The sequence below is a fragment of the Nomascus leucogenys genome, chromosome 4 (assembly GCF_006542625.1).
Source record: "Nomascus leucogenys isolate Asia chromosome 4, Asia_NLE_v1, whole genome shotgun sequence".
Lineage (NCBI taxonomy): Eukaryota > Metazoa > Chordata > Mammalia > Primates > Hylobatidae > Nomascus > Nomascus leucogenys.
In genome coordinates, this window is record NC_044384.1 from 118,072,551 (window position 1) to 118,097,939 (window position 25,389).

General features: G+C 39.1%; 1 protein-coding gene across 7 annotated transcripts in view; it reads right to left on the reverse strand.

The window, feature by feature from the left end:
- FBXL2 (F-box and leucine rich repeat protein 2) overlaps window positions 1–25,389 on the reverse strand; it is a 147,368-nt gene that overhangs the window by 51,176 nt on the left and 70,803 nt on the right. For 4 of the 7 annotated variants that reach the window (XR_004029797.1, XR_004029798.1, XM_003256832.4 and 1 more), the window contains 3 exons: window positions 12,451–12,505; window positions 12,115–12,189; window positions 6,942–7,036 (listed from right to left, as the gene is read on the reverse strand). Coding sequence is in view for 3 of the 7 variants with exons in the window: in XM_003256832.4 (XP_003256880.1) it covers window positions 6,942–7,036; window positions 12,115–12,189; window positions 12,451–12,505 (225 nt within the window). In the remaining 4 variants the exon portion in view is untranslated. Of the gene's footprint in view, window positions 1–5,368; window positions 5,377–6,941; window positions 7,037–12,114; window positions 12,190–12,450; window positions 12,506–25,389 lie in introns of those variants that run through there. The other 3 variants (XM_030812214.1, XM_030812215.1, XM_030812217.1) reach the window with 2 other exon arrangements.

The following is a 25,389-nucleotide window of genomic DNA, read 5'->3' on the forward strand; positions in this document are numbered from 1 at the left end:
TGGTGAAACCCTGTCTCTACTAAAAAAATAAAAATAAAAAAATTAGCTGGTGTGGTGGCACATGCCTGTAGTTCCAGCTACTTGGGAGGCTGAGGCAGGAGAATCACTTGAACCCGGGAGGTGGAGGTTGCAGTGACCCATGATCACACCACTACACTCTAGCCTGGGCCACAGAGCGAGACTCCATCTCAAAAAAATATATATATATGAAAACCACAATGGCTGATATAAAACTTTATTGGATGAGATTAACAACAGATTAGATATGGCAGAAGAAAGGATTAGTGAACTTGAAGACATAGCAATAGCAACTATCAAAAATGAAACACAAAAACAGAAAAAGAACAGAGCATGAATGAACTGTGGGACAACTTCAAGCAACCTAATATACATGTGATTGGAATTACTAAATAAGAGAGACCGAGGAAGGAGGACAAAATACTGAAGAAATAATTGCCAAAATTTTCCCCAAACTTTATGAAAACAATAAACCCATAGACCCAAGGAACTCAAATAACCACAAGTACAAGAAACATAAAGAAAAACACAACAAGGCATATAATAACCAAATTGATCAAAACCAGTGACAGATTAGCCATGCGTGGTGGTGTGTGTCTGTAGTCCCAGCCACTTGGGAGGCTGAGGTGGGAGGATCACTTGAGCTCAGGAGGTGGAGGTTACAGTGAGCCAAGGTGGTGCCACTGCACTCCATCCTGGGTGACAGAGTGAGACTCCAGAGAGAGGAAGAGAGACAGAGAGAGAAACCAGTGATAGAGAAAACCCTAAAAACAGCCAGAAAACAAAGCCATGTTATGTACAGAGAATAAAACATAAGGGTGACAGTAGATCTATCACTAGTAATGAAAAAGCAATAAAACAGAGGAGCACCATCCTTAAAATACTAAAAACAAAAAATAGTCACTATAGAATTCTAGACTCAGCAATTTTTTTTTTTTTTTTTTTTGAGATGGAGTCTTGCTCTGTCGCCCAGGCTGGAGTGCAATGGCACAATCTCGGCTCACTGCAAGCTCCACCTCTCAGGTTGACGCCATTTTCCTGCCTCAGCCTCCCAAGTGGCTTGGACTACAGGTGCCCGGCTAATTTTTTTTTGTATTTTTAGTAGAGACGGGATTTCACCGTGTTAGCCAGGATGGTCTCGATCTCCTGCCCTCATGATCCACCCGCCTCGGCCTCCCAAAGTGCTGGGATTACAGGCGTGAGCCACTGCACCCGGCCCAGCAAAAATATTTTTTTTAAGTGAAGGAAAAAATAGATTTTTTTAGATGTAGAAGAGCTGGAAGAACTAATCAGACTTGCAGTAAAAGAAATGTGGCCGGGCGCGGTGGCTCATGCTTGTAATCCCAGCACTTTGGGAGGCCGAGGCGGGCGGATCACGAGGTCAGGAGATCGAGACCACGGTGAAACCCCGTCTCTACTAAAAAAAATACAAAAAATTAGCCCGGCGTGGTGGCGGGCGCCTGTAGTCCCAGCTACTCGGAGAGGCTGAGGCAGGAGAATGGCATGAACCCGGGAGACAGTGCTTGCAGTGAGCCAAGATTGCGCCACTGCACTCCAGCCTGGGTGACACAGCGAGACTCCGTCTCAAAAAAAAAAAAAAAAGAAATGTAAAAAAACTTCTTTATGCAGAAAGAAAATGATACCAGATAAAAATATGTGTCTACAGAAAGCAATGACTGGACATAGCAACTACTTGGGTGTATACAACTTTTAAATTTAAATATCTTAAAAATAGGCCGGGCACTGTGGCTCATGCCTGTAATCCTAACACTTTGGGAGGCTGAGGCAAGCAGATCACTTGAGGCCAACAGGGCAAAACTCTGTCTCTACTAAAAGTACAAAAATTAGCCGGGCGGGGTGGTACATGCCTGTTGTCCCAGCTACTTGGGAGGCTGAGGCACAAGAATCACTTGAACCTGGGAGGCAGAGGTTGCACTGAGCCTAGACCATGGTTTTGCACTCCAGCCTGGGTGACAAAGTGAGACTGTCTAAAATAATAATAATAATAATGATAATAATAATAAATCTCTTAAAAATAATTGACTGTTAAACAAAGATACTAAATCTATTATGAAGTTTATATAAGTGGAATTAAAATGTATGACAACAATATCATAAAGACCGAGTGAGGAGAAATGGAAGTGTTATGTAATACAATATGAAGGTAGACTGTACTAAATTAAAGATGCAGTCAATAAACTCTAAAGCAACAACTAAACATATGAAGAGTTATAGAAATGAAGCTAAAAAAGAATATAAAATGAAATCATAAAAAACACTTAATCTTGGCCAGGCATGGTGGCTCACGCCTGTAATCCCAGCACTTCGGGAGGCTGAGGTGGGCAGATCATTTGAGGTCAGGAGTTCAAGACCAGCCTGGGCAACATGGTGAAAACCTGTCTCTACTAAAAATACACAACTTATCCAGGCAAGGTGGCCCATGCCTGTAGTCCCAGCTACTTGGGAGGCTGAGGCACGAGAATCACTTGAATCCAGGAGGCAGAGGCTGCAGTGAGTCGAGATTGTGCCACTGCACTGCAGCCTGAGCAACAGAGCAAGACTCTGTCTCAAAAAAAAAAAAAAAAATCTAAAAGAAGAAAGAAAAAGAGGAAAAGGGAAAAAAGAATGTATGGGACAAATAGAAAACAAACAGCAAGAGGGTAGATTTAAACCTAACCATAATAATCATATTAAATGCAAATGGTCTAACCCAAATTAAAAAGCAAAGATTGTCATATTGGATAAAAAGCAACACCCAGCTGGACACGGTGACTCACGCCTGTAATCCCAGCACTTTGGGAGGCCGAGGAAGGCGGATCACAAGGTCAGGAGATCGAGACCATCCTATCTAACATGGTGAAACCCCATCTCTACTAAAAATATAAAAAATTAGCTGGGCGTGGTGGCACATGCCTGTAGTCCCAGCTACTCAGGAGGCTGAGAAGGAGAATGGCTTGAACTCAGGAGGCAGAGGCTGCAGTGAGCTGCACTCCACTGCACTCAAGCCTGGGCGACAGAGCGAGACTCTGTCTTAAAAAAAAAAAAAAAAAAAAAAAAAGCAACACCCAACTATAAAAAATCAACTTTAAATGTAGATACAAATAGATTAAAATAAAATGATAGAAAACCATATATAATGCCAACACTAGTCAAAAGAAAGCTGGAGTGACTACATCAGACAAAGAAGATTTTACAGTAAAGAAAACTATCAGGGATAAAAGAAGGACAATCAATGAAAAAGACATAGCAATTCTAAATGTTTATATACATAATAACAGAGCTTCAAATTACATGAAGCAAGAGCTGATAGGACTGTGAGGAGAAACAGACAAATACAAAATTATAGGCAGATATTTCAATACTCCTCTCTTATTAGTTGATAAATTAGTAGTCAGAAAATTAGTAAGAATATAGAAGATCTGCTCAACACTATCAACCAACCTGACCTACTGGCATTTATAGCACACTTCATCTAACAGCAGAATATATATTCTCTTCAAGTGTACATGGGACACTTGCCAAGAGTGGCCATATTATTGGCCACAAAACAAGTCTCAATAAAATTAAAATGATTCAGGGTATAACTATGTTCTGTGATCACAACTGAGTTGAATTAGGAATCATTAACGTGCTCTTCTGGAAAATGTCCAAATATTTGGAAACTAAATAATATTGTTCTAAACAACCCATGGGTCATGGAAGAAATCAAAAGGGGAATTAGAATGCACTTTGTGTGAAAATGAAAACATAGCATATAAGAATTTGTGGCATAAATTTTCCCCAAAGTATTGACTTAGTTTATGTCATTAAACTCCCATACTAGAAAAAAAGGTCTCAAATCAATGACTTCAGCTTCCATCTTAACAAACTAGAGAAAAAACAAAAACAAAAACAAATGAAGCCTAAAGTAAGCAAAAGGAAGGAAATAATAAAGATCAGAGTGGAAATAAATGAAGTAGAAAACAGAAAAACAATGAAAAATGGGTGAAAACAAAAGCTGGTTCTTTGAGAATATCAATAAAATTGACAGACCTCTTAACAGACTGATGAGGACCAAAAAAAAAAAAAAAAAAAAAAAAGACAACAATTACCAATTTCAGAAATCAGAGAGGGGATATCACTGCAGATTTTACAGATATTAAAATAAGAGGATATTACAAACAACTTAATGCTAATAAGTCCAGGAACTTAGGTGAAATGGACAAATTCCTTGAAAGACACAGACTACCAAAACTCATTTATGAAGAAATAATCTGAAGAGTTCTATACATATTAAAGAAATTGAGGCCGGCTACGGTGGCTCACACCTATAATCCCAGCACTTTGGGAGGCCGAGGCAGGCAGATCACCTGAGGTCAGGACTTCAAGACTAGCCCGGCCAACATGGTGAAACCCCCGTCTCTACTGAAAATACAAAATTAGCCAGGCATGGTGGTGGGTGCCTGTAATCCCAGCTACTTGGGAGGCTGAGGCAGGAGAATCCCTTGAGGTTGCAGTGAGCCAAGACTGTGCCATTGCACTCCAGCCTGGGCAACAGGAGTGAAACTCCATCTAAAAAAAAAAAGAAAAAAAAAAAGAAATTGAATTTGTAATTAAAAACCTTCCCCCCCAAAAACATGCAGAAGCAGATGGCTTCAATAGTGAATTCTACAAAACATTTTTTAAAAATACAAATTGTACATAAACACTCCCAGAATTTTTAAAAATTGTTATTTTTATTTTATTTTTTATTTATTTATTTTTGAGACGGAGTCTTGTTCTGTTGCTTGCTCATTGCAAGCTCCACCTCCCGGGTTCAGGCCATTCTCCTGCCTCAGCCTCCCGAGTAGCTGGGACTACAGGCACGTGCCACTATGCCCAGCTAATTTTTGTATTTTTAGTAGAGACGAAGTTCCGCCATGTTTTCCAGACCGGTCTTGATCTCCTGACCTCGTGATCCACCCGCCTCGGTCTCCCAAAGTGCTGGGATTACAGGCATGAGCCACCGCGCCCAGCCAAATTGTTTTTATTTTTAGAGATAGGGTCTCACTCTGTCACCCAGCTTGGAGTATGGTGGTGTGATCATAGCTCACTGCAGCCTTGAACTCCTGGGCTCAAGTGATCTTCCCACTTTAGCCTCCCAAATAGCTAGGACTACAGGTATGCACCACCACACCCAGCTACTTAATTTTTTTTTAGAGATGGGGTCTTGCTGTGTTGCCCAGGCTGATCTCAAAATCCTGGGCTCAAGTGATTCTCCCACCTTGGCCTCCCAAAGCACTGGGGTTATAGATGTCAGCCACTGAACACATCCCCAGAAATATGAATAGGAGGAAATCCTTCCCAATTCACTCCACGAAGCCAGTATTACCTTGATACCTAAACCAGACAAAAGCATTATAAGAAAATAAAATCATAAGACAGTATTCCTCATGACCACAAATGCAAAAGGTTTTAACAAAATTGTAGCAAATAGGATCCAATAATATATAAAATAAATAATACATGGCAATTCAAGTGGTGGAGGGTTGTTTAAACATGTTTAAAAGAGCCAATCTAATTCATGATTTAAAGAATTTTCTTGATTTAAGGAAAATCATTTTGTTCCATAACATTTAAAGTGAGTGTTTTTATACTTAAAAGATGTTGTGAATCAATTTTTTTTTAGCAGTGGTATAGCAGATGTTTGAATTATAAATTCTACTGCCTGCATTCACTGTATGTTGCACATTCTTACTGGAAGTCTGTGATTGCTGTACATTGTGGTAATATTTAGGTCTGCAAGAACACAAAGTGTATTCCAAGGTTATGGGGGGTATATCCTAATTTAGCCAACCTCTTAAGCAATACTAGAGGCCATGAGGATAAAGACATGAAGGTTTTAATCATCTCTGTCTCCAGAAATCCTCAAAGCACATTTTTTTTTTTTTTTTGGTAGAAGAGTCTCATTTTGCTGCCCACACTGGTCTCAAACTCTTGGCTTCAAGGGATCGTTCCACCTCAGCCTCCTAAAGAGCTGGGATTATAGGCATGAGCCACTGTGCCTGGCCAGTACACATCCTTAATATTGATAACATTCCCAACAGCCTGGGTGCAGTGGCTCACACCTGTAATCCCAGCACTTTGGGAGTTCAAGACGGGTGAGGTCAGGAGTTCAAGACCAGAGTGGCCAACATGGTGAAATCCCATCTCTACTAAAAATACAAAAATTAGCTGGGCACAGTGGGGCAGGACTGTAATCCCAGCTACTCAGGAGGCTGAGGCAGGAGAATCGCTTGAACTTGGGAGGCAGAGGTTGCAGTGAGTTGAGATCATGCCAGTGCACTCCAGCCTGAGTGACAGAGCAAGACTCGGTCTCAAAAAAACAAACAAACAAAAAAAACACCCCAATAAATAATGGCTATCCAGTAAGAGATGGGCAAATATTTGGTTGGATAGGATATATTGCTAACTATTAATAAAATTAATGTAAAAATCACATCTCATTATGTGTAAGCAAAATTCTAGCTTATGCCAAGGAAATTTTTGAAATATTTTATCAATTACTAAAATTTATATATAAAGGTAGCTAAAATTATGAGAGGAAAACTAGGAAGATGCCGAAGTGAAGAAGGGAATAGAAAAGAGGTAGGCACTTCATACATGTTATTTCTTGTTATGCCTATGACAGTCCTGTGGGAGCTATAACTGCCCTGACTTTGCAGAAGACAGAACTGACACTCAGCCAGGTGAAACAATTTGTCCCAAGGTCACATCCCTAACAACAGTACAGCTTGGTTTCCAACCCAGGTTTGCTATTCCAAAGTCCTGGTCCTCTCATTACTCTATGCAAATTACCACAGAAAGAATTTTAACAGAAGAAGAGCATATAATAGGCTTGGTTTATTTTTGCTGATGAAAATGCTACAAGCTGCCATGACAGTGAGTCACTGGATTTGACTTACTTCAAGGAGGAATCCCCAACACCAATGCAGCCTCGCAAGCTGAGCTTCCTCAGGAATCCACCACATCGCTTCGAGATATTTTCCACCACTCGACCCTTTAATCAAGAAAGTTTGGGGACAAAAAATACTGTTTTTTCATGCTGCTTATCTAACAGCAAAACAACTTGAAATCTAGGAACTGAATATATTTTTCCAAGTGTAACAGAAAATATTTTGGAACATTCCTGTAACACCTCAGTTCTATCCTTAATGCATACAGGGGCTGCAAGCACTGAAAAATGTTCTCAATTAGAGCATTAAGTATTCTAAAGCCAACCAACAAACAAAAACAAACACAAATGCAAAAACCAAAACCTGTACACTGCCTTTTGAAAGTCTTAGCCCTGGGGTTGGGCCCTCCCTACCCAGGTCACAGCTATTCCATCAATCAAAAGGCTTTTTGAGGTTAGCTGTGGGAATACCAGCCACTGAGCAGAGATCTAAGACAATGCTGCTTTAAAAAGAAAATCCTACTTGAGCTAAACATTACCACTTTAAAAGTATAACAATATATTGCAAAAGCTCCCCCTCGTCCTCCTTAGCTGTCCTCTACTTAAACACATTTGCTTTGAAAAAGGAACTTTTGTTGAGTACTGGCAGAGATATTAGAGGAAGCAAAAAGAAAATGAACAATGAACAATGATTAAGCACTTCCACTTTTTAAAAAATGTTTTCTATTTCAAATCACTTTTTTTCTTTAGAGACGGGGTTGGTGTTGGGGGGTCTCGCTTTGGTGCCCAGATTAGAGTATAGTGGTGTGGTCACAGCTCACTGCAGCCTCAAACTCCTGGGCTCAAGTGATCCTCCTGCCTCAGCCTACGGAGTAGGTAGGACTACAGGAACATGCCATGGCACCTGGTTTACTTCCACTTTTTGAGGAACAATTTCTTGTACCTATTATGGCTCATTTAATAGTCAAAAAACTTCATGAACACTCCCAAAATGGAGGTAAGAAAGAGTATGTGTGGAATACAGAAGATCCCTTAGGCCATCCTGTAGTACTACCATGCCCTGTGATTTATGTCAGTAGCAAACTACAACAACCTAATCCAAGCATGACTATTAATGACCAGACCTTCAGGAATAAAGGTCTGAGTCATTTCACCAGGTAAAGAACCATGACCAGCTGAGGTGCTTGCTGAAGGCAAAGGAATACAGAAATGCATTGTGGAAGAAGGTAGTTACAAATACTAACTACAACCTCTACCTCCACAAGGGAGGAAAAGTTCAAAGGGACAATTTGAACTTTTGATTGGTTTTGAATAATATTATCCTCATTTTATAAAACAGCAATCTTGGCACTGAACTGTGAGCATGATGAATTCACCAGGATACAGCAAAACAACAGTGGCCCAGGTGCAGCAGCTCACGCCTGTAATCCCTGCACTTTGGGAGGCTGAGAAGGTGATTCACTAGAGGTCAGGAGTTCGAGACCAGCCTGACCAACATGGTGAAACCCTTTCTCTACTAATGATGGGGCAGGCCTGTAGTCCTAGCTACTTAGGAGGCTGAGGTAGGAGAACCGCTTGAGCCTGGGAGACGGAGGTTGCAGTGAGCCAAGATCACGCCACTGCAGTTCAGCCTGGGTGACAGAGCAAGACTCTGTCTCATAAAAACAAACAAACAAAAAACCCCACAAGATACATATTGTTACCTAGCTAACATCTTAATTATGTTGAAAATCCAATCTTTGATACTGCTAGCATTTATTTATACTTTTTGAGACTACCTGCATTAATAATTATTAATATTTTTTGAAGCAAAATTCCAGACAACTGTAAAATAAATCTTTGTCACCAGGGGGAAAAAGATTATGACTTAGAAATCAAAGATATATATTTAAGTACCTAATAAACAGGAAAAAAAACCCAGCTCTACACCAATGTCTACAAATGGAGCACCTAATACACTGTTCTCCATTTCAAGTTAGTAACATTTATATAAACTTTCTAGTCGTCCTTTTTTGGGGCAAAGTTCTTGTACTGGAATACAAAACTATATAGACAATTTTCTGTTCCACTGTTTCCAACTAAGAGAGAGAAAAATGCAAATCCATTTCAGTGCAATATTCAAGCCAATGACTCTGTGTCTTATCTATTAGACAATATGTTATAGGCATGCTTTTAGATTGAAGGGCTTTAGAGAAAAATCAGCCCTAAAATGGGCTAAAGACCCTTGGAGTTATCACTTTTAGATTCACACACTACTTAGTTATTTCTCATTTTTGGCCTAGTACAATCTTCAATAACCATGAAGACACTGACAACAAAATGTCCAAGTTTTAAAGGCACAGAAAATGCCAACCCAAACTTCAGGTGAACTACACATATTCAGGAAAGAGTGATGATGAAGGAAAGGTACCGTGTGCACTTGTCACCTAGATGCTTTACTCTGCCTTTTCTTCATGTGCCAGTCATGCAACCCACCATTCAAGATACCTACAGTCTCCTCTTAGTAGGTGAGTGACCTTGGGTAAGTTACTCAACCTTTGCCTCAGTTTCTTTAATATGGTGCTTACAACAGTGTCAGGCACACAGCAAATATTATTAGTGTGTTGATCCTGATCCTTGGCAACTTCTCTTTTCTCTCAACATATCCAAAAGTTACTATTTCCTTCCCAAAGTGCATATTTTTAAGACTATCCATAAAATGCTTCCTAGGGCAAGCATCCTCCAAAGGGTCTTGTTTAAGGACTATGGCAGACCCCAAGACTGGTTCATAATCTAGGCTGGACCAAGGGGGCTAGCCCAAAAGGGAAGCTAAGTGTTATGACTAGATTGAAACTTTGGTGCCAGCTATTTTAGGTTTTCACATGCAATTCTTTATATAACTGGTAAACCATAAACTGGTTCCCCTTTGGTGGATATACTTTTAAGTATTTCTGGGATGTGTTTATATGGCAGTTAGCTGAAAGTCAGCAGTCAGCTAAAATCTTGTAATCAAATAATGTACAAGGTAATTTACTTGAAATAGTAGTACTTTTTAATATCAAAATAATTTTTTTTTTTTTTTGAGACAGGGCCTCACTCTGTCACCCAGGCTAGAGTGCAATGGCACAATCAGAGCTCATTGCAACCTCTGCCTCCTGGGCTCAGGTGATCCTCCCACCTCAGCCTCCTGAGTAGCCAGGACTACAGGCATGTGCCATTGTGCCTGGCTAATTTTTGTTTTTTCATTTTTTTGTAGAGACACAGTTTTGCTATGTTGCCCAGGCTGGTCTTGAACTCCTAGGCTCCAGTGACCTGCCCACCACGGCCTCCCACAGTGTTGGGATTTCAGGTGTGGGCCACTGCACCCAGCCTGACTTTAAAAGTTCATGGGAGGCCGAGGCAGGCGGATCACGAGGTCAGGAGATCGAGACCATCCTGACTAACACGGTGAAACCCCGTCTGTACTAAAAATACAAAAAAAAAAATTAGCTGGGCGTGGTGGCGGGCACCTGTAGTCCCAGCTACATGGGAGGCTGAGGCAGGAGAATCGCGTGAACCCAGGAGGTGGAGCTTGCAGTGAGCCAAGACCATGCCACTGCACTCCAGCCTGGGTGACAGAGCGAGACGCTGTCTCAAAAAAAAAAAAAAAAAAAAAAAGTTCTTCATGTGCTTTCCAAAAAAGTTGTATGGTCGGAAAAGTCATCAAAATTGAGGAGACATGAAGAACCACAGAAAAAGAGAAAGTATTTTGCTCAATTTTTTCAAAACAATAACTCTCCTTTGTGGTCAGTAGAAATGACTACAATTTTTAGAAATTAAATGTCCTCCACATCATCACTAAGTAAACACAGTGAACAAAGATTTAGGTATGATCAGTTTGAAGGGCAATTATATTCACTGGCATGGAATGCTGGCATGTTTAGTTGGAGTACTACTGTAATCACTGCTGTTAAGTCTCAAAAGAGCACTAAAGAACACCTAATTCAGAAACTACAGTGTTAAGCCAGGAACTAGAGCTTATCTTTCCAGGATGGGCGTGAATCCTTGAGGTCCCTGCCCCCTTCCAAGAGCAGAGCACAGCACCACAAAATGATAGAAATAAGGGGTTTCCTCCTTTATTTAATAAAGGGAAATCTTCTGCTCTGCCCCATTTACTGTAAGTATTGTGCTTCACTGGTTTAAGATGAGAACCAGAGACTCTCAGGCAGTAAGTAACCTAGAGAAGGAGGGGAAGAGTCTCCACAACTGACCTAGACCATTAGTTTGTCTAGGTCAAGCCAGGTTAAGTAGCTAGCAGGAAATCGCTTAGCTCAATCCCACTGTTAAACACATTTATTTCCTTATCCAAAACAAGCAAAAAAAAACCCAATATATACATCTTGGTAAAAACACATGGCATACATACTATGTGGGTAACTAAATTAAAATGCATTTCCACTACTGTAAGTTTGCTAAACTGGAAATAAATTAGGTTTTATATTAGGTAGAAAATAAACTTCAGAATCTCAAGACCCTCAAACCAGCGCTTCAGACAATTCCTAAGTACAATTTTTTTTTATCCCCTGCCTAAACTTTCTTTTTGGTTAGAAATTTAGTATTGAATACCAAAGTTGTTTTAACATAAACTTTCCTCATTTCGTCAGGTTTACCACACTTAAGGGGATATTTACATATTTACAGATAAATATATCAGAATCTTGGAATTGTATAAGACTTAATTATTACTTTATTTTATAGATAATAAAACAGAGTACTGAGAGATTATATGACTTAAGTGGCCGAGCTGGGATGACACTTTAGATCTCCAGCCTCACTCTTGGGCTTCTGCTTCTGCCATTTCTCCACTTTTGATGCTGAATTAGAATTCTCGGTGGATTTTCTAGATCAGTAAGTATTTGTTAAGTCTCTTAAGGTTAAAGCACTGAACCAGGTGATAATGATGTAGGTGTGTGGCTTTAAAAAGCTGAGTAGTAAAACTCAGACTATAAACATAAACGAGGGAAAAAAATCTGTTACTGATACAATTTAAAATGCAAGCAGGATTTTGTTTTGATGTATGCAAATCCCTTCCAGTTTTTCTTCTTTCTGTTCTACCTCAGCACTTTAATATTAGATCTAAATGCAGTAATATAAAAAGGCAGGAAAAGAGGGAACAGCTACTCATCTTTTTAAAAAGGTTTTTGTCTAAACCAAAGCTAACTTACCTCTACATCTGTTTGAAAGTTAAAAAGATCTATTCTTTGCCAGTTGCTTCCATCCAGGGCTAAGATGTTCCAAGCCTGGAAGGTGGGAGGTAAAGGAAGAGGGATTGGGATGAAAGAAACACATTTAGTGAGACTATTAAAGAAAGTCTTGATTAACCTTTATTTCCAAACTCCTATTTTTGATGTATATTAAGTTAATCATCAAATGCAAAATTATACCATTGTGTTATATTAAGTATAAAAGATAATAAAATTTTAATTTTCAATAATTTGAACTAAAACTCATTCTAATAAAACTTGATATTTATTGATTAAAAAATCTGGTGAATACTCTACCTTGGAAATCTGTGCACATCGGCACAAAGTTACTATATCCAAGAAGGAAAATATTCTACAGAGAGAGGAAAAAAACACAAAAACGAGATGGTGTTAACATTTCAGGATAATTATAACTTGAAAGATAAACTCTAATCCGCCACCTGGATACATAAGTTTTTTCAAGATTCCTCAATCTGCAATATACAAGTGCACTATAACTTTACATCACTACAGTGAAATATTAAGTGTTTGCATGTTCAGAAGCTATTTTGGACACACAATACAAATTACCTTAGAACTCATTAAGCTTATATTTCTCTTGTTCTAAGAAATGGACACAGGAAAGACCATAACTGGTTCTATTTGAAGACCAATTCTCTAGCATAAGCCCTCTTTTGGTGGTAGATACACTGAACAGGCTCAGATGCCTGAGCCTCAGATAACATTGTCAAAAAAAGCTTGATGACAAAGCCCATTTGGTTTGAAGTATTTGTTCGCCTGGCAGAAAGATGGAGCTCATTAGTTGGCAAAGTCTATAAGTGATCAGTTTTTCCTAAGCAAAAGCCAAGGAGCCAGAGAACATAGGAAAGATGGGGTGGGAAGGGGTGGGGGGGAAGAAAAACAGACAGAAGCAAACAAAATCTTGGTTGGCATCAGTAATGCCTTAGAGGAAGCAGTACCTGCCAGCATGGCAGGGGACTGAGTGAAGCCTCGACATTCTGGCAGTCAAGGAGAGGAGCTGCTGCTGATAGTATGTGAGCAAACAGCCGTGTGCGCCTCAGCACTGCAGAGTGACAGCTGAAAACAAAGGGCAGCTTTTCTGTGAGAAGAAAAGTGGACAGGGTTGAAGTCAAGAACAAGAATAGTGCCTCAGTTTTCAGAGTCCTGGAAAGTAAATATGAGAGTCTGTGCCTCTGAGTGTGGAAGGGGGAGAGTGGTAAGATGGCGAACAGCCACCTATAATGTTCCTCAAAACTTTTCAAAGGCAACAATCAGTGGTGAGATAAAAATCCATGGACTCAGGGAAAAAGAGTAGAATCATAAAACATCAAAGTGTTGTACCCTACAATAATGCACCCACATGCAGTACCATGGGATACTGACTGCATAGATGCCATCCTACAATATAGGCTACAATCATTTTCTAGTGAAAAGCAAAGGATAGAAGCATAATAAGGGCTACATTGACTTTAAAAGATTCAGTGGATCTTTGTACATAGAAAAATGCTGGTGGCTAAAATATGTGTACTTAAACATACATATTCAATGTATTTTAGGATATCTACACATCTACATTGCCCAACCCAAAGGCTCTCCTGCCCCTAATAGCTGTGTTCTGTGACATATGACCATCCCACAGCTAGCCACATCTGATTGTCAGCTTCCTACAGAAACAAACACGAAACAGAGAAACTAGCCTAGTACAGTAGAATCATGTTTCATGCAGGGATTGGGTTCTAAAAGCATAAGCCGAAGGTAAAAAAAGGGTTAGCTGTTTCCCTTGAAAATCCCTTAAGAGCATACCACCTTTATCAGGTCTCAGTAATAACAATACTGGTAATAACAAAAATAGTTAACACTGATTATGCACCGACTATGTGCCAACGATGGTTTACATGCTAGTTCACTGCTATGAGGTGTTATGCTACTACTATCTCCATTTTACAGATAAGGACACTGAGCATAGAGGTTAAGTAACCTGCCCAGGGCACACTGAACTAGGATTTGAACCCAGGTAGTCTGGTTCAAGAGCACAAGCCATGACCACTACATATACTGCTTTGGAAAGCTTAACACAGCTGCTTTTCCCTCAGGATTGGGCTAGATCCCGAGAAAGAAAAGAAACTTTTAATCTAAGAGATGTGAGCCGCTATGTGGGCTCTAGAATGACTGACACAAGTAGCTATAAAGTAACCTAACAATACCATATGCTGGATACTCTAACTCCTACCCTATAGTTCGACAATGTACAATCAATCACTAATCAATGCTACTTCTGGAAACCCGTAAGAGTTCCCAAAAACAACTTTTGTAACTGCCCCCTCTCCTGATTCATCCTTTTTTCTTTAAAAACGAGCAGGATGGGCGCAGTGGCTAACACCTGTAATCTCAGCACTTTGGGAGGCTGAGGCGGGTGGATCACAAGGTCAAGAGATTGAGATCATCCTGGTCAACACAGTGAAACCCCATCTCTACTAAAAATATAAAAATTAGCTGGGCGTGGTGGTGTGCACCTGTAGTCCCAGTTACTCAGGAGGCTGAGGCAGGAGAATCGCTTGAAACCGGGAGGCAGAGGTTGCAGTGAGCCGAGATCACGCCACTGCACTCCAGCCTGGCGACAGAGCGAGACTCCATCTCAACAAAACAAAACAAAACAAAACAAAACACAACAACTTGAGCAACTCCTTTATTCTCGGGATCACTTCCCAGTGTTTCCTGAGCTGCAATCTCAAACTTGCCCCAAATAAACTCTCTAGATTAATTTTGCCTGAGTTTCCTTATTTAGGTCGCCAGTGCTATTTCTTAACTGATAATAATAAATGAAGTAGTTTTCGTTTAGTGAGTATGTTGTTTGGAACAAACTGGACTCATGCTTCACTCACAAGTGAAGCAAGAGCTCACACGCTGAGACACACACAGGAACCAACAGGTGGAACAGGAATTCACATTTCTCATCTCATGCTTACTACCTAGTTTTATGATTACTGAATGAAAAAATAGATTGCCTAAAGTATTTACATTATTTCCAGTCTCTCCCCAACTTTTTAAACTGAAAGTAGTTGAATTTGCACAAATAGGCGTGGCGATACTCCAAACTACCACACTGACGCCAAAGCCAATTCCTGACTCATGTTTCGACGAGTAAAAGTAATGCCCTGAATTACACAGCCTGGGATACTGTCAACAGAAACGCAGATAGCGACATGAGTGGCAAACTGAGTTCTGACCCCTCCAAAACATTCTTTCCTAGAAAGTGCCTCCTTATCTCAAGTGTGATAGCCTCAACTTTACAAGGCAAGCACTGCAATAGCACCCTGGTTGTAAATAATCACAGAGGAGCAAGGGATCGGATACACTTTTGGACTTTGTATTCTGCTCCATTAGTCTGTCTTTGTGCCAGTAAGGCTGTTTTAATTATGAAGCTTTAATAATAAGTCACCATGTCTGGTAACGTAAGTCCTTCAACTTTGTTCTTCTTCATCAAGATTATCTTAGTTATTCTTGATCCTTGGAATTTCCTATTAAGTTTCAGAATCAGCATATCAATTTCTACAAGAAAACTTTCTGAAATTTTTACTGGGATTGCATTGAATTTGTAGAAAATTTGGGAATAATTGAGATTTTTACAATATTAAATCTTCCAATCCAGAAACATGATCCATTTCAAAATTTATTTAGGATTTCTTTAATTTTTCACAGTAATTTTTGTAGTTTTCCAGATAGATACCTTGCTCATCTTTAGATTTTTTTCCTGGTTATTTGATGTTCTTATTAAAATGGAATATTTTTTGGCAGTAAGTGGTGGCTCATGCCTATAATCCCTGCACTTTGGAAGGCTGAGGAAGGAGGATCACCCGAGCCGAGGAATTCGAGACCAGCATGGGCACCATGGTGAAACCCCATTGCTACAAAAAATGTCATTCTTTAATTGCTGCCAGTATATAATGTTAATTTTCACATACTGACCCTGTACCCAACAATATTTCTAAATTTGTTCATTCATTCTGATTTTCCACATAAAACATCAATTCACCAGTGAATAATGAACTGACTTTCCTCCTTTCCAATAATTATACCTTCTATTTCTTTTGCTTATTACAGTGGCTATGGTCTTCTCTCGTACAATGATAAATACAACTGGTAATGAAATACATCTTTGTCTCATTCTCATCTCAGAGAAAAAGCTGCCACTATTCAATTATGATGCTTACTATAGGTGTTTTTCCTGCCTTTCAATTATTTTATAATTCCTTTGTTACAGCCTGTAAAATATTTCCATTTGGCACACGCACAATTTTAACACCTTTCACATTTGTTTATCTCCCCTTTAATTTTTTTTTTTTTTTTTTCCAGATGGAGTCCCGCTCTGTCGCCCAGGCTGGAGTGTAGTGGCATGATCTCGGCTCACTGCAACCTCTGCCTCCAGGTTCAAGCAATTCTCCTGTCTCAGCCTCCTGAGTAGCTGGGATTACAGGCGCACACCACCACACCCGGCCAATTTTGTATTTTTAGTAGAGACGGGGTTTCACCATATTGGTCAGGCTGGTCTCGAACTCCTGACCTCAGGTGATCCACCCGCCTCGGCCTCCCAAAGTGCTCAGATTACAGGCGCGAACCACCGGGCCCAGCCTAAAATTTTTATTTAAAATAAGAGCAAGTAGTATAGAGAGTTACTATATACAACCCCACCAATAGACACACATAGTTCCCCCTATCATTAACATGTTGTATTAGTGTGGTACATTTGTTACAATTAATGAACCAAACTGATACATTATTATTAACTAAGGTCTATAGTTTACCACAAAGTTCACTCTGTATTATATAGTTAGTTCTAGAGGTTTTGCCAAATGCATGTTATGTAGCTGCCATTACAGTATCACATAGAATAGTTTACTGTCAACAACATGTTTCACCTATTCACCCTTCTTCTCTTCCTCATGAACCCTTGGCCACTACTGATTTTTTTCTTCCCAGACATGGTCTCACTCTGTCACCCAGGCTAGAGTATGGTGGTACGATCATGGCTCACTGCAGCCTCAACCTCTTGGGCTCACTCGATCATCCCGCCTCAGCCTCCCAAGCAGGGGAGACTAAAGCCACACCACCATGCCCAACTAATTAGAAAAAAAATTTTTTTGAAGAGATGGGGTCTATGTTGTCCAGGTGGGTCTTGAACTCCTGGCCTTAAGCAATCTTCCTGCCTTGGCCTCCCAAAGTGTTGGGATTACAGGTATGAGTCACCATGCCCAGCCCCACTGATCTAATGTCGTTATAGTTTTGTGTTTTCCAGATGCCATATGACTGGAATCAAACACTATGTAACTGTTCAGACTGGCTTCTTTTACTTAGCAATATGCATTTATGGTTCCTCCAAGTCTATTCATGGCATGATAACTTACTGCTGTTTTATTGCTGAAAAAATAAGTCTATTCATGGCATGATAACTTACTGGTGTTTTATTGCTGAAAAATATCTCATTGTGTGAATATACCAGTTTGTTTATCCATTCACCTATTGCAGGACATCTTAGTTGCTTCTAGTTTGGGGTGATTATGAATAATTCTGCTATAAACATTTGTGTGTAGGTTTTTGTGTGGATATAAATTTTCTACTCATTTGAATAAATACTTAGGTATGTGACTGCTTGACTAAATGACACATTTATGGTTAGCTTTGTAAGAAACTGCCAAGCTGTATTCTAAACTGGCTGTACGATTTTGAATCCTCACTAACAGTGAGTAAGTGTTCCTGTTGCTCTGCATCTTACCACCATTTTGTATTTAGATTTTTGAAATTTACCCATTCTAATAGGTATACAGTGGTATCTCATTGTCTTAATTTTCAATTCCCTAGTGACATATCGTATTAAGCATCTTTTCTTATGCTTGTCATCTGCATATCTTCTTCGGTAAAATGTCTGTTCAGATTTTTTGCCCATTTAAAAAATTGAGCTATTTCTCACTATTGAGATTTTTTTTTTTTTTGAGAGAGTCTCACTGTGTTGCCCAGGCTGGAGTGCAGTGGTGTGATCTCAGCTCACTGCAACCACTGCCTCCCGGATTCAAGCAATTCTCTGCCTCAGCCTCCTCAGTAGCTGGGATTACAGACACACACCACCACACCCAGCTAATTTTTGTATTTTTAGTAGAGACGGAGTTTTACCATGTTGGCCAGGCTAGTCTTGAACTCCTGACCTCAAGTAATCTGCCCATCTTGGCCTCCCAAAGTGTTGGGATTACAGGCGTGAGCCACAGAGCCCAGCTGATTTTCTCTCTGTTGAGTTTTAAAAGTTCTTTACATATATTGCACACAAGTCCTTTATTATACATTTGGCAAATATTTTCTCTCAGTCTGTGGTTTTCATTCTCTTAACAGTGCCTTTCTCAGAGAAGATGTTTTAAATTTTAATAAAGTCCAATTTACTCACTTTTCCTTTCATGAATAGTGCTTTTGGTGTTGTATCTAAAAGCTCATTGCCAAATCTAAGGTCACCTAGATTTTCTCCTACACTTTCTTCTAGAAATTTTGTGTTTTACTTTTAGGTATATGATCCATTTTGAGTTGATATTTGTGAAAGGTCTGTGTCTACCTTCATCTTTTTAAATATAGATGTCCAATTTTTCCAACACCATTTGTTGAAAAAAAAAGTATACTTTCTCCACTGACTTGCTTTTGCTCCTTTGTCAAAGATCAGTTGACTATTTATGTGGCTCTACTTTTAGGCTCTCTATTCTGTTTCATTGGTCCATTAATCTATTCTTTCACCAATGCTACATGTCTCGATTACTGGAGCTTTATACTAAGTCTTAAAATCAGTCCAATAGTGTCAGTCCTCTGACTTTTTTCTTCTTCAGTACTGTGCTGGTTCTTCTCAGTCTTTGGCTTTTCCATATTAACTTTTTTTTAAGTGATGGGGGTCCCACTATGTTGCCCAGGACAGTCTCAAACTCCTGGCCTCAAGTGATCCTCTTGCTTCAGCCTCCTGTGTTGCTGGGATTATAGGCACAAACCACTGCACCTAGCTTGCTTTTCCAAGCAGGTTTACGAACATCCACAAAGCCAGTTTTGTGACTTAAATATATGATTGCTTGACTAAATGATACATTTATGGTTAGCTTTGTAAGAAACTGCCAAGCTGTATTCTAAACTGGTGGTACCATTTTGAATCCTCACCGACAATGAATAAGAGTTCCTGTTGCTCCTGTTGCTTGCAAATTTAGTAAAATTTTGATTTGGATTTTGGTGAATCTATATATCAACTTGAAAAAAGTTAACATTTTAGCAATACTGAGTCTTCCTATCCATGAATATGTAGTATCTCTTCACTTATTAAGATATTCATTGATTTCTTTCACTGGAATACTGGAGTTTTGTAGTTTTCCTTATATAGATCTTACAAAATTTTCTTCAGAATTTTACTTAGGTATTTCATTTTTTTGATGCTAATGTAAACAGTATTATTTTAAATTTCAAATTCCAGTAGTTCATTGCAGGTATATAGGAAAGTAACTTTTGTAATATTAACGTTAGATCCTGTAACCTTACTATAATTGCTAATTAGTTACAGGAGGAGGTTTATTTATTTTATTTTATTTTTTTGAGACAAAATCTTGCTCTGTTACCCAGGCTGGAGTGCAATGGCACAATCTTGGCTCATTGCAATCTCTGCCTCCCGGTTCAAGCGATTCTCCTGCCTCAGCCTCCTGAGTTGCTGGGATTACAGCTGCCACCACCATGCCCGGCTAATTTTTGTATTTTTGGTAGAGATAGGGTTTCACCATGTTGGTCAGGCTGGTCTCAAACTCCTGACCTCAGGTGATCCACCTGCCTCAGCCTCCCAAAGTGTTGGGATTACAGGCGTGAGCTACCACACCCGGCCCAGGAGGAGGTTTATTATTACTATTTTTTTGTCAATTCTTTGGGGTTTTCATGACATGGGCAATCGTGTCAACTGCAAACAAAGCCAATTTTATCTCTTTCCAATGTATATCTTTTCTTTTCTTGCCTTATTTTATTACATTAGTTAGGACTTCCAATACTGTGATGAACAGGAGTGGTGAAAGGGGACATCTTTTTCTTTCCCAATCTCTGGGAGAAAGCATCTAGTTCCTCATCATTAAGTATGATGTTGGCTGGGTGCAGTGGCTCACGCCTGTAATCCCAGCACTTTGGGAGGCCAAACTGGGTGGATCACTTGAGGTCAGGAGTTTGAGACCAGCCTGCCCAATATCTTGAAACCCCATCTCTACTAAAAAATACAAAAAAATTAGCCAGGCATGGTGGCGCAGGCCTGTAATCCCAGCTACTGGGGAGGCTGAAGCAGGAGAATCACCTGAACCTGGGAGGCAGATGTTTCAGTGAGCAGAGACTGCACCACTGCACTCCAGCCTGGTCAACAGACCTGGGCTCTGTCTTTTAAAAAAAAAAAAAAAAAGTATGATGTTAGCTGTAGGTCTTGTGTAGATGTTCTTTATCAAGTCGAAGTTCCTCTCTATTCCTAGTCTGATGAGTATTTTTATCACGAATGGGCCCCAATTTGTCAAATATTTTTTCTGCATTTTCTGATGTGACCACATGATTTTTTTCTTTAGTCTGTTGATGTAATAGATTACACTGACTTTTGAATGTTAAAATATCCTTGCATACTTGAAATAAATTCTGCTTTATTGTGGGATATAATTATTTTATACATTGCTGGATTTGACTTGCTAATATTTTGTTAAAGATTTTTGCATCTATTTTTATGAAAAATGTTGGTCTTGAGTTCTCCTTTTTTGTAATATTTTTGTATGGTCTTGGTATTATAGTAACACTGGGCTCCCAGAATGAGTTAGGGAAGTCTTCTGCTTCCATTTCCCGGACAATATTATAGAGAACTGGTATCATTTCTTTCTTAAATGTTTGGTAGAATTCACCAGTAAAACCACCATCCGCATCTGGTGCTTTCTGTTTTGGAAGGTTATTAACTATTAATTACATTTCTTTAATATATATGCCTATTCAGTTTACTTCTCTTTGTGTGAGTTTTTGGTAGTTTGTGTCTTTCAAGGAATTAGTCCCTTCCATCTAAGTTATCAAATTTGTGAACATGAGATCAAAGCCATAATAAAAAGTCACCAAAGTAAAGAAAAGCTTAGGACTTCATGGCTTCACTGCTGAATTCTACCAAACATTTGAAGAAAAACTAATACCAATCCCACTCAAACTATTTCAAAAAACAGATGAGGAGGGAATACTTCCAAACTCATTCTACAAGGCCAGTATTACCCTGATACCAGAACCACACAAGACCAAAAATAGAAAACTACAGGCCAATATCTCTGATGAATATTGATGCAAAAATTCTCAACAAAACACTAGCAAACCGAATTCAACAACATATTAAAATGATCATTCATCATGACCATGTGAGAGTTATCCCAGGGATGCAAGGATGGTTCAACATATGCAAATCAATCAATGTGATACATTGTATCGACAGAATGAAGGACAAACACCAATCAATTGATCAATTGGTGATCAATTCAATTGATACTGAAAAAGCACCAGATAAAATTCAACCTAACTTCAGGATAAAACCCCTCAACAAACTAGGTATAGAAGGAATATACCTCAACCTAATAAAAACCACATAGAACAGACCCACAGCTAGTATCATACTGAATGGAGAAAAACTTAAAGCCTTTCCTCTAAGATCAAGGATGACCACTTTCACCACTGTTATTCAACATAGTACTGGAAGTCCTTGCTAGAGCAACAGATAAGGGAAAGAAATAAAGGGCATCCAAATTGGAAAGTAAGAAGTCACATTATCCTTGTTTGATGATGATATGATCTTATATTTGGGAAAACCTAAACATTCCACCAAAAAATGATTAGCACTGATAAACAAATTCAATAAAGTTGCAGGATACAAAGTCAACATACAAAAATCAGTAGCATTTCTATATGTCAACAGTGAACAATATGAAAAAGAAATTTAAAAAGTAATCCCATTTACAAGTCACAAATAAAATTAAATAACATTAAATAAGGAATCAAGCAAAGAAGTGAAAGATCGCTACAATAAAAATATAAAACACTAATGAAATAAATTAAAAAGAACACAAACAAAAAAACAGAAAGATATTGATATTCCATGTTCATGGGTTAGAAGAATCAATTGTTTTGTTTTGTTGTTGTCACCCAGGCTGAAGTGCAGTGGTGCGATCTCAGTTCACTGAAACCTCTGCCTCCTGGGTTTAAGTAAGAATCAATATTGTTAAAATGTCCATATCGGCCGGGTGCGGTGGCTCATGCCTGTAATCCCAGCACTTTGGGAGGCCGAGGTGGGTGGATCACGAGGTCAGGAGATAGAGACCATCCTGGCTAACACAGTGAAACCGCGTCTCTACTAAAAATACAAAAACTTAGCCGGGCATGGTGGCGGGTGCCTGTAGTCCCAGCTACTCGGGAGGCTGAGGCAGGAGAATGGCATGAACCTGGGGGGCGGGGCTTGCAGTGAGCCGAGATAGTGCCACTGCACTCCAGCCTCGGTGACAGAGCAAGACTCCATCTCAAAAAAAAAAAAAAAAAAAAAAAGTCCATATCACCCAAAGCAAATGACAGACTTAATGCAATCCCTATCAAAATACGAATGACAATCTTCGCCAAAATAGAATAAAAACAATCCTAAAATTTACACGGAATCACAAAAGACCCAGAATATAGCCAAAGCTATCCTGAGCAAAAAGAACAAAATTGGAGGAATCACATTACCTGACTTCAAATTATACTACAGAGCTATAGTAATCAATACAGCATGGTACTGCCATAGAAACAGACATATATGGAACAGAATAGAGAACCCAGAAACAAATCCATATACCTATAATAAACTCAAAGGTCCCAAGAACATATCCTGGGGAAAAGACAGTCTCTTCAATAAATGGTGTTGGGAAAACTGGATATCCATATGCAGAAGAAACTAGACCCCTATCTCTCACCATATACAAAAATCAAATTTAAATGGATTAAAGACTTAAATCTAAGACCTTTAACTATGAAACTATTACATGAAAGCATTGGGGGAAATGCTCCAGGACACTGTTTTGGGCAAATTTTTCTTGAGTAATACCCCACAAGCACAGGCAACTAAAGCAAAAATGGACAAATGGGATCACATCAAGTTAAAAAGTTTCTGCACAGCAAAGGATACAATCAACAAAGTGAAGAGAAAACCCACAGGATGGGAAAAAAATATTTGCAAACTACACATCTGACAAAGGATTAATAACCAGAATATATAAGGAGCTCAAACAACCCTATAGGAAAAAAAAATCTAACAATCCAATTTAAAAATGGGCCAAAGATCTGAATAGGCATTTCTCAAAAGAAGACACAAATGGCAAACAGGTATATGAAATGGTGCTCATTATCACTGATCATCAGAGAAATGCAAATCAAAATACAATGAGATATCATTTCACCCCAGTTAAAATGACTTATATCCAAAAGTCAGACAACAACAAATGCTGGCAAGGATGTGGAGAAAAGGGAACCCTCACACACTGTTGGTGGGAATGTAAATTAATACAACTATTATGGAGAACAGTTTGGAGGTTCCTCAAAAAAACTAAAAACAGAGCTCCCATATGATCCAGCAATTCCACTGCTGGGTATATACCCAAAAGAAAGTAAATCAGTATATCAAAGAGATATCTGCACTCCCATGTTTGTTGTGGCACTGTTTACAATAGCCAAGATTTGGAAGCAACTTAAGTGTTCATCAGCAGACGAATGGATTAAGAAAATGTGGGACATATATACAATGGATACATTCATCCATACATATCCAACATATATCCCATCCAACATCCAACATGTATACATTCAGCCATACAAAGAATGAGATCCTATCATTTACAACAACACGGATGGAACTGGGGGTCATTATGTCAAATGAAATAAGCCAGGCACAGACAGACAAACTTCACATGTTCTCACTTCTTTGTGGGGGCTAAAAATTAAAACAATTGAACTCATGGGGGTAGAGAGTAGAAGGATGGTTGTCAGAGGTTGGGAAAGGTGAGGGCAGGAGGATGTAGAGGGGACATAGGGATGGTTAATGGGTAAGAAAAGTAGTTAGAATGAATAAGACCTAGTATTTGATAGCACAACAGAGTTACTATAGTCAATAATAAATTCTACACTTAAAAATACAAGAGTATAATTGGTTTGTAACATAAAGGATAAATGCTTGAAGGGACAGATATCCCCATTTACCCTGATATGATTATTATACACTGCATGCCTGTGTCAAAGTATCTCACATACCCCATAAATACATATATGCTTACTGTGTATCCACAAAAATTTTTTTTAAATGTGAACACACAGTTGTTGATAATATTCCTTTATTATCCTTTTAATGACCATGTGACCAGCAACAATCCCTTTCATTTCTGATCTTGGTACTTCAGTTCTTCTTTTATCTCCGTTAGTCTGGCTAAAGGTTTAGCAATTTTACTGAACATTTCAAAGAACTGCCTTTTGGTTTCACTTATTTTCTCCATTGTTATTAATTTCCTTGATTTCTACTCTTCTTTTTGTTTTTTAAAGCTTATTTATTTACTTATTATTTTTAGAGATGGGGTCTCACTATGTCACCCAGGATGGAGTACAGTGGGGTGATCATAGCTCACTGTAACCTTGAAATCCTGAGCTCAAGGGATCCTCCTGAGTAGTTAGGACTACGGGCACATGTCACCATCCCCCGCTAATTTTTTATTTTTTTTTTTTCCTGATAGAGATGGGGGTCTCACTATGTTTGCTTGGTCTTGAACTCATGATCTCATGCAATTCTCCTGCCTCAGCCCATTATTTCATTTCTTTAGCTTGCTTTAGACTTCCATTGCCCTTATTTTCTCTAATTTCCTAAAATGGAAGCTTAGATTCTTGATTTTATTTTTATTTTTTATTCTTTTGTGAGATGGAGTTTCACTCTTGTTGCCCAGACTGGAGTGCAATGGCACGATCTCAGCTCACTGCAACCTTCGCCTCCCAAGTTCAAGCAATTCTCCTGCCTCACCCTAAGTAGCTGGGATTACAAGCACACGTCACCACACCTGGCTAATTTTGTATTTTTAGTAGAGACAGGGTTTCACCAAGAAAATAACTAGAATGAAGCATGAGATAAAAGGAAGAAGGTGGCCGGGTGCGGTGGCTCACGACTGTAATCCCAGCACTTTGGGA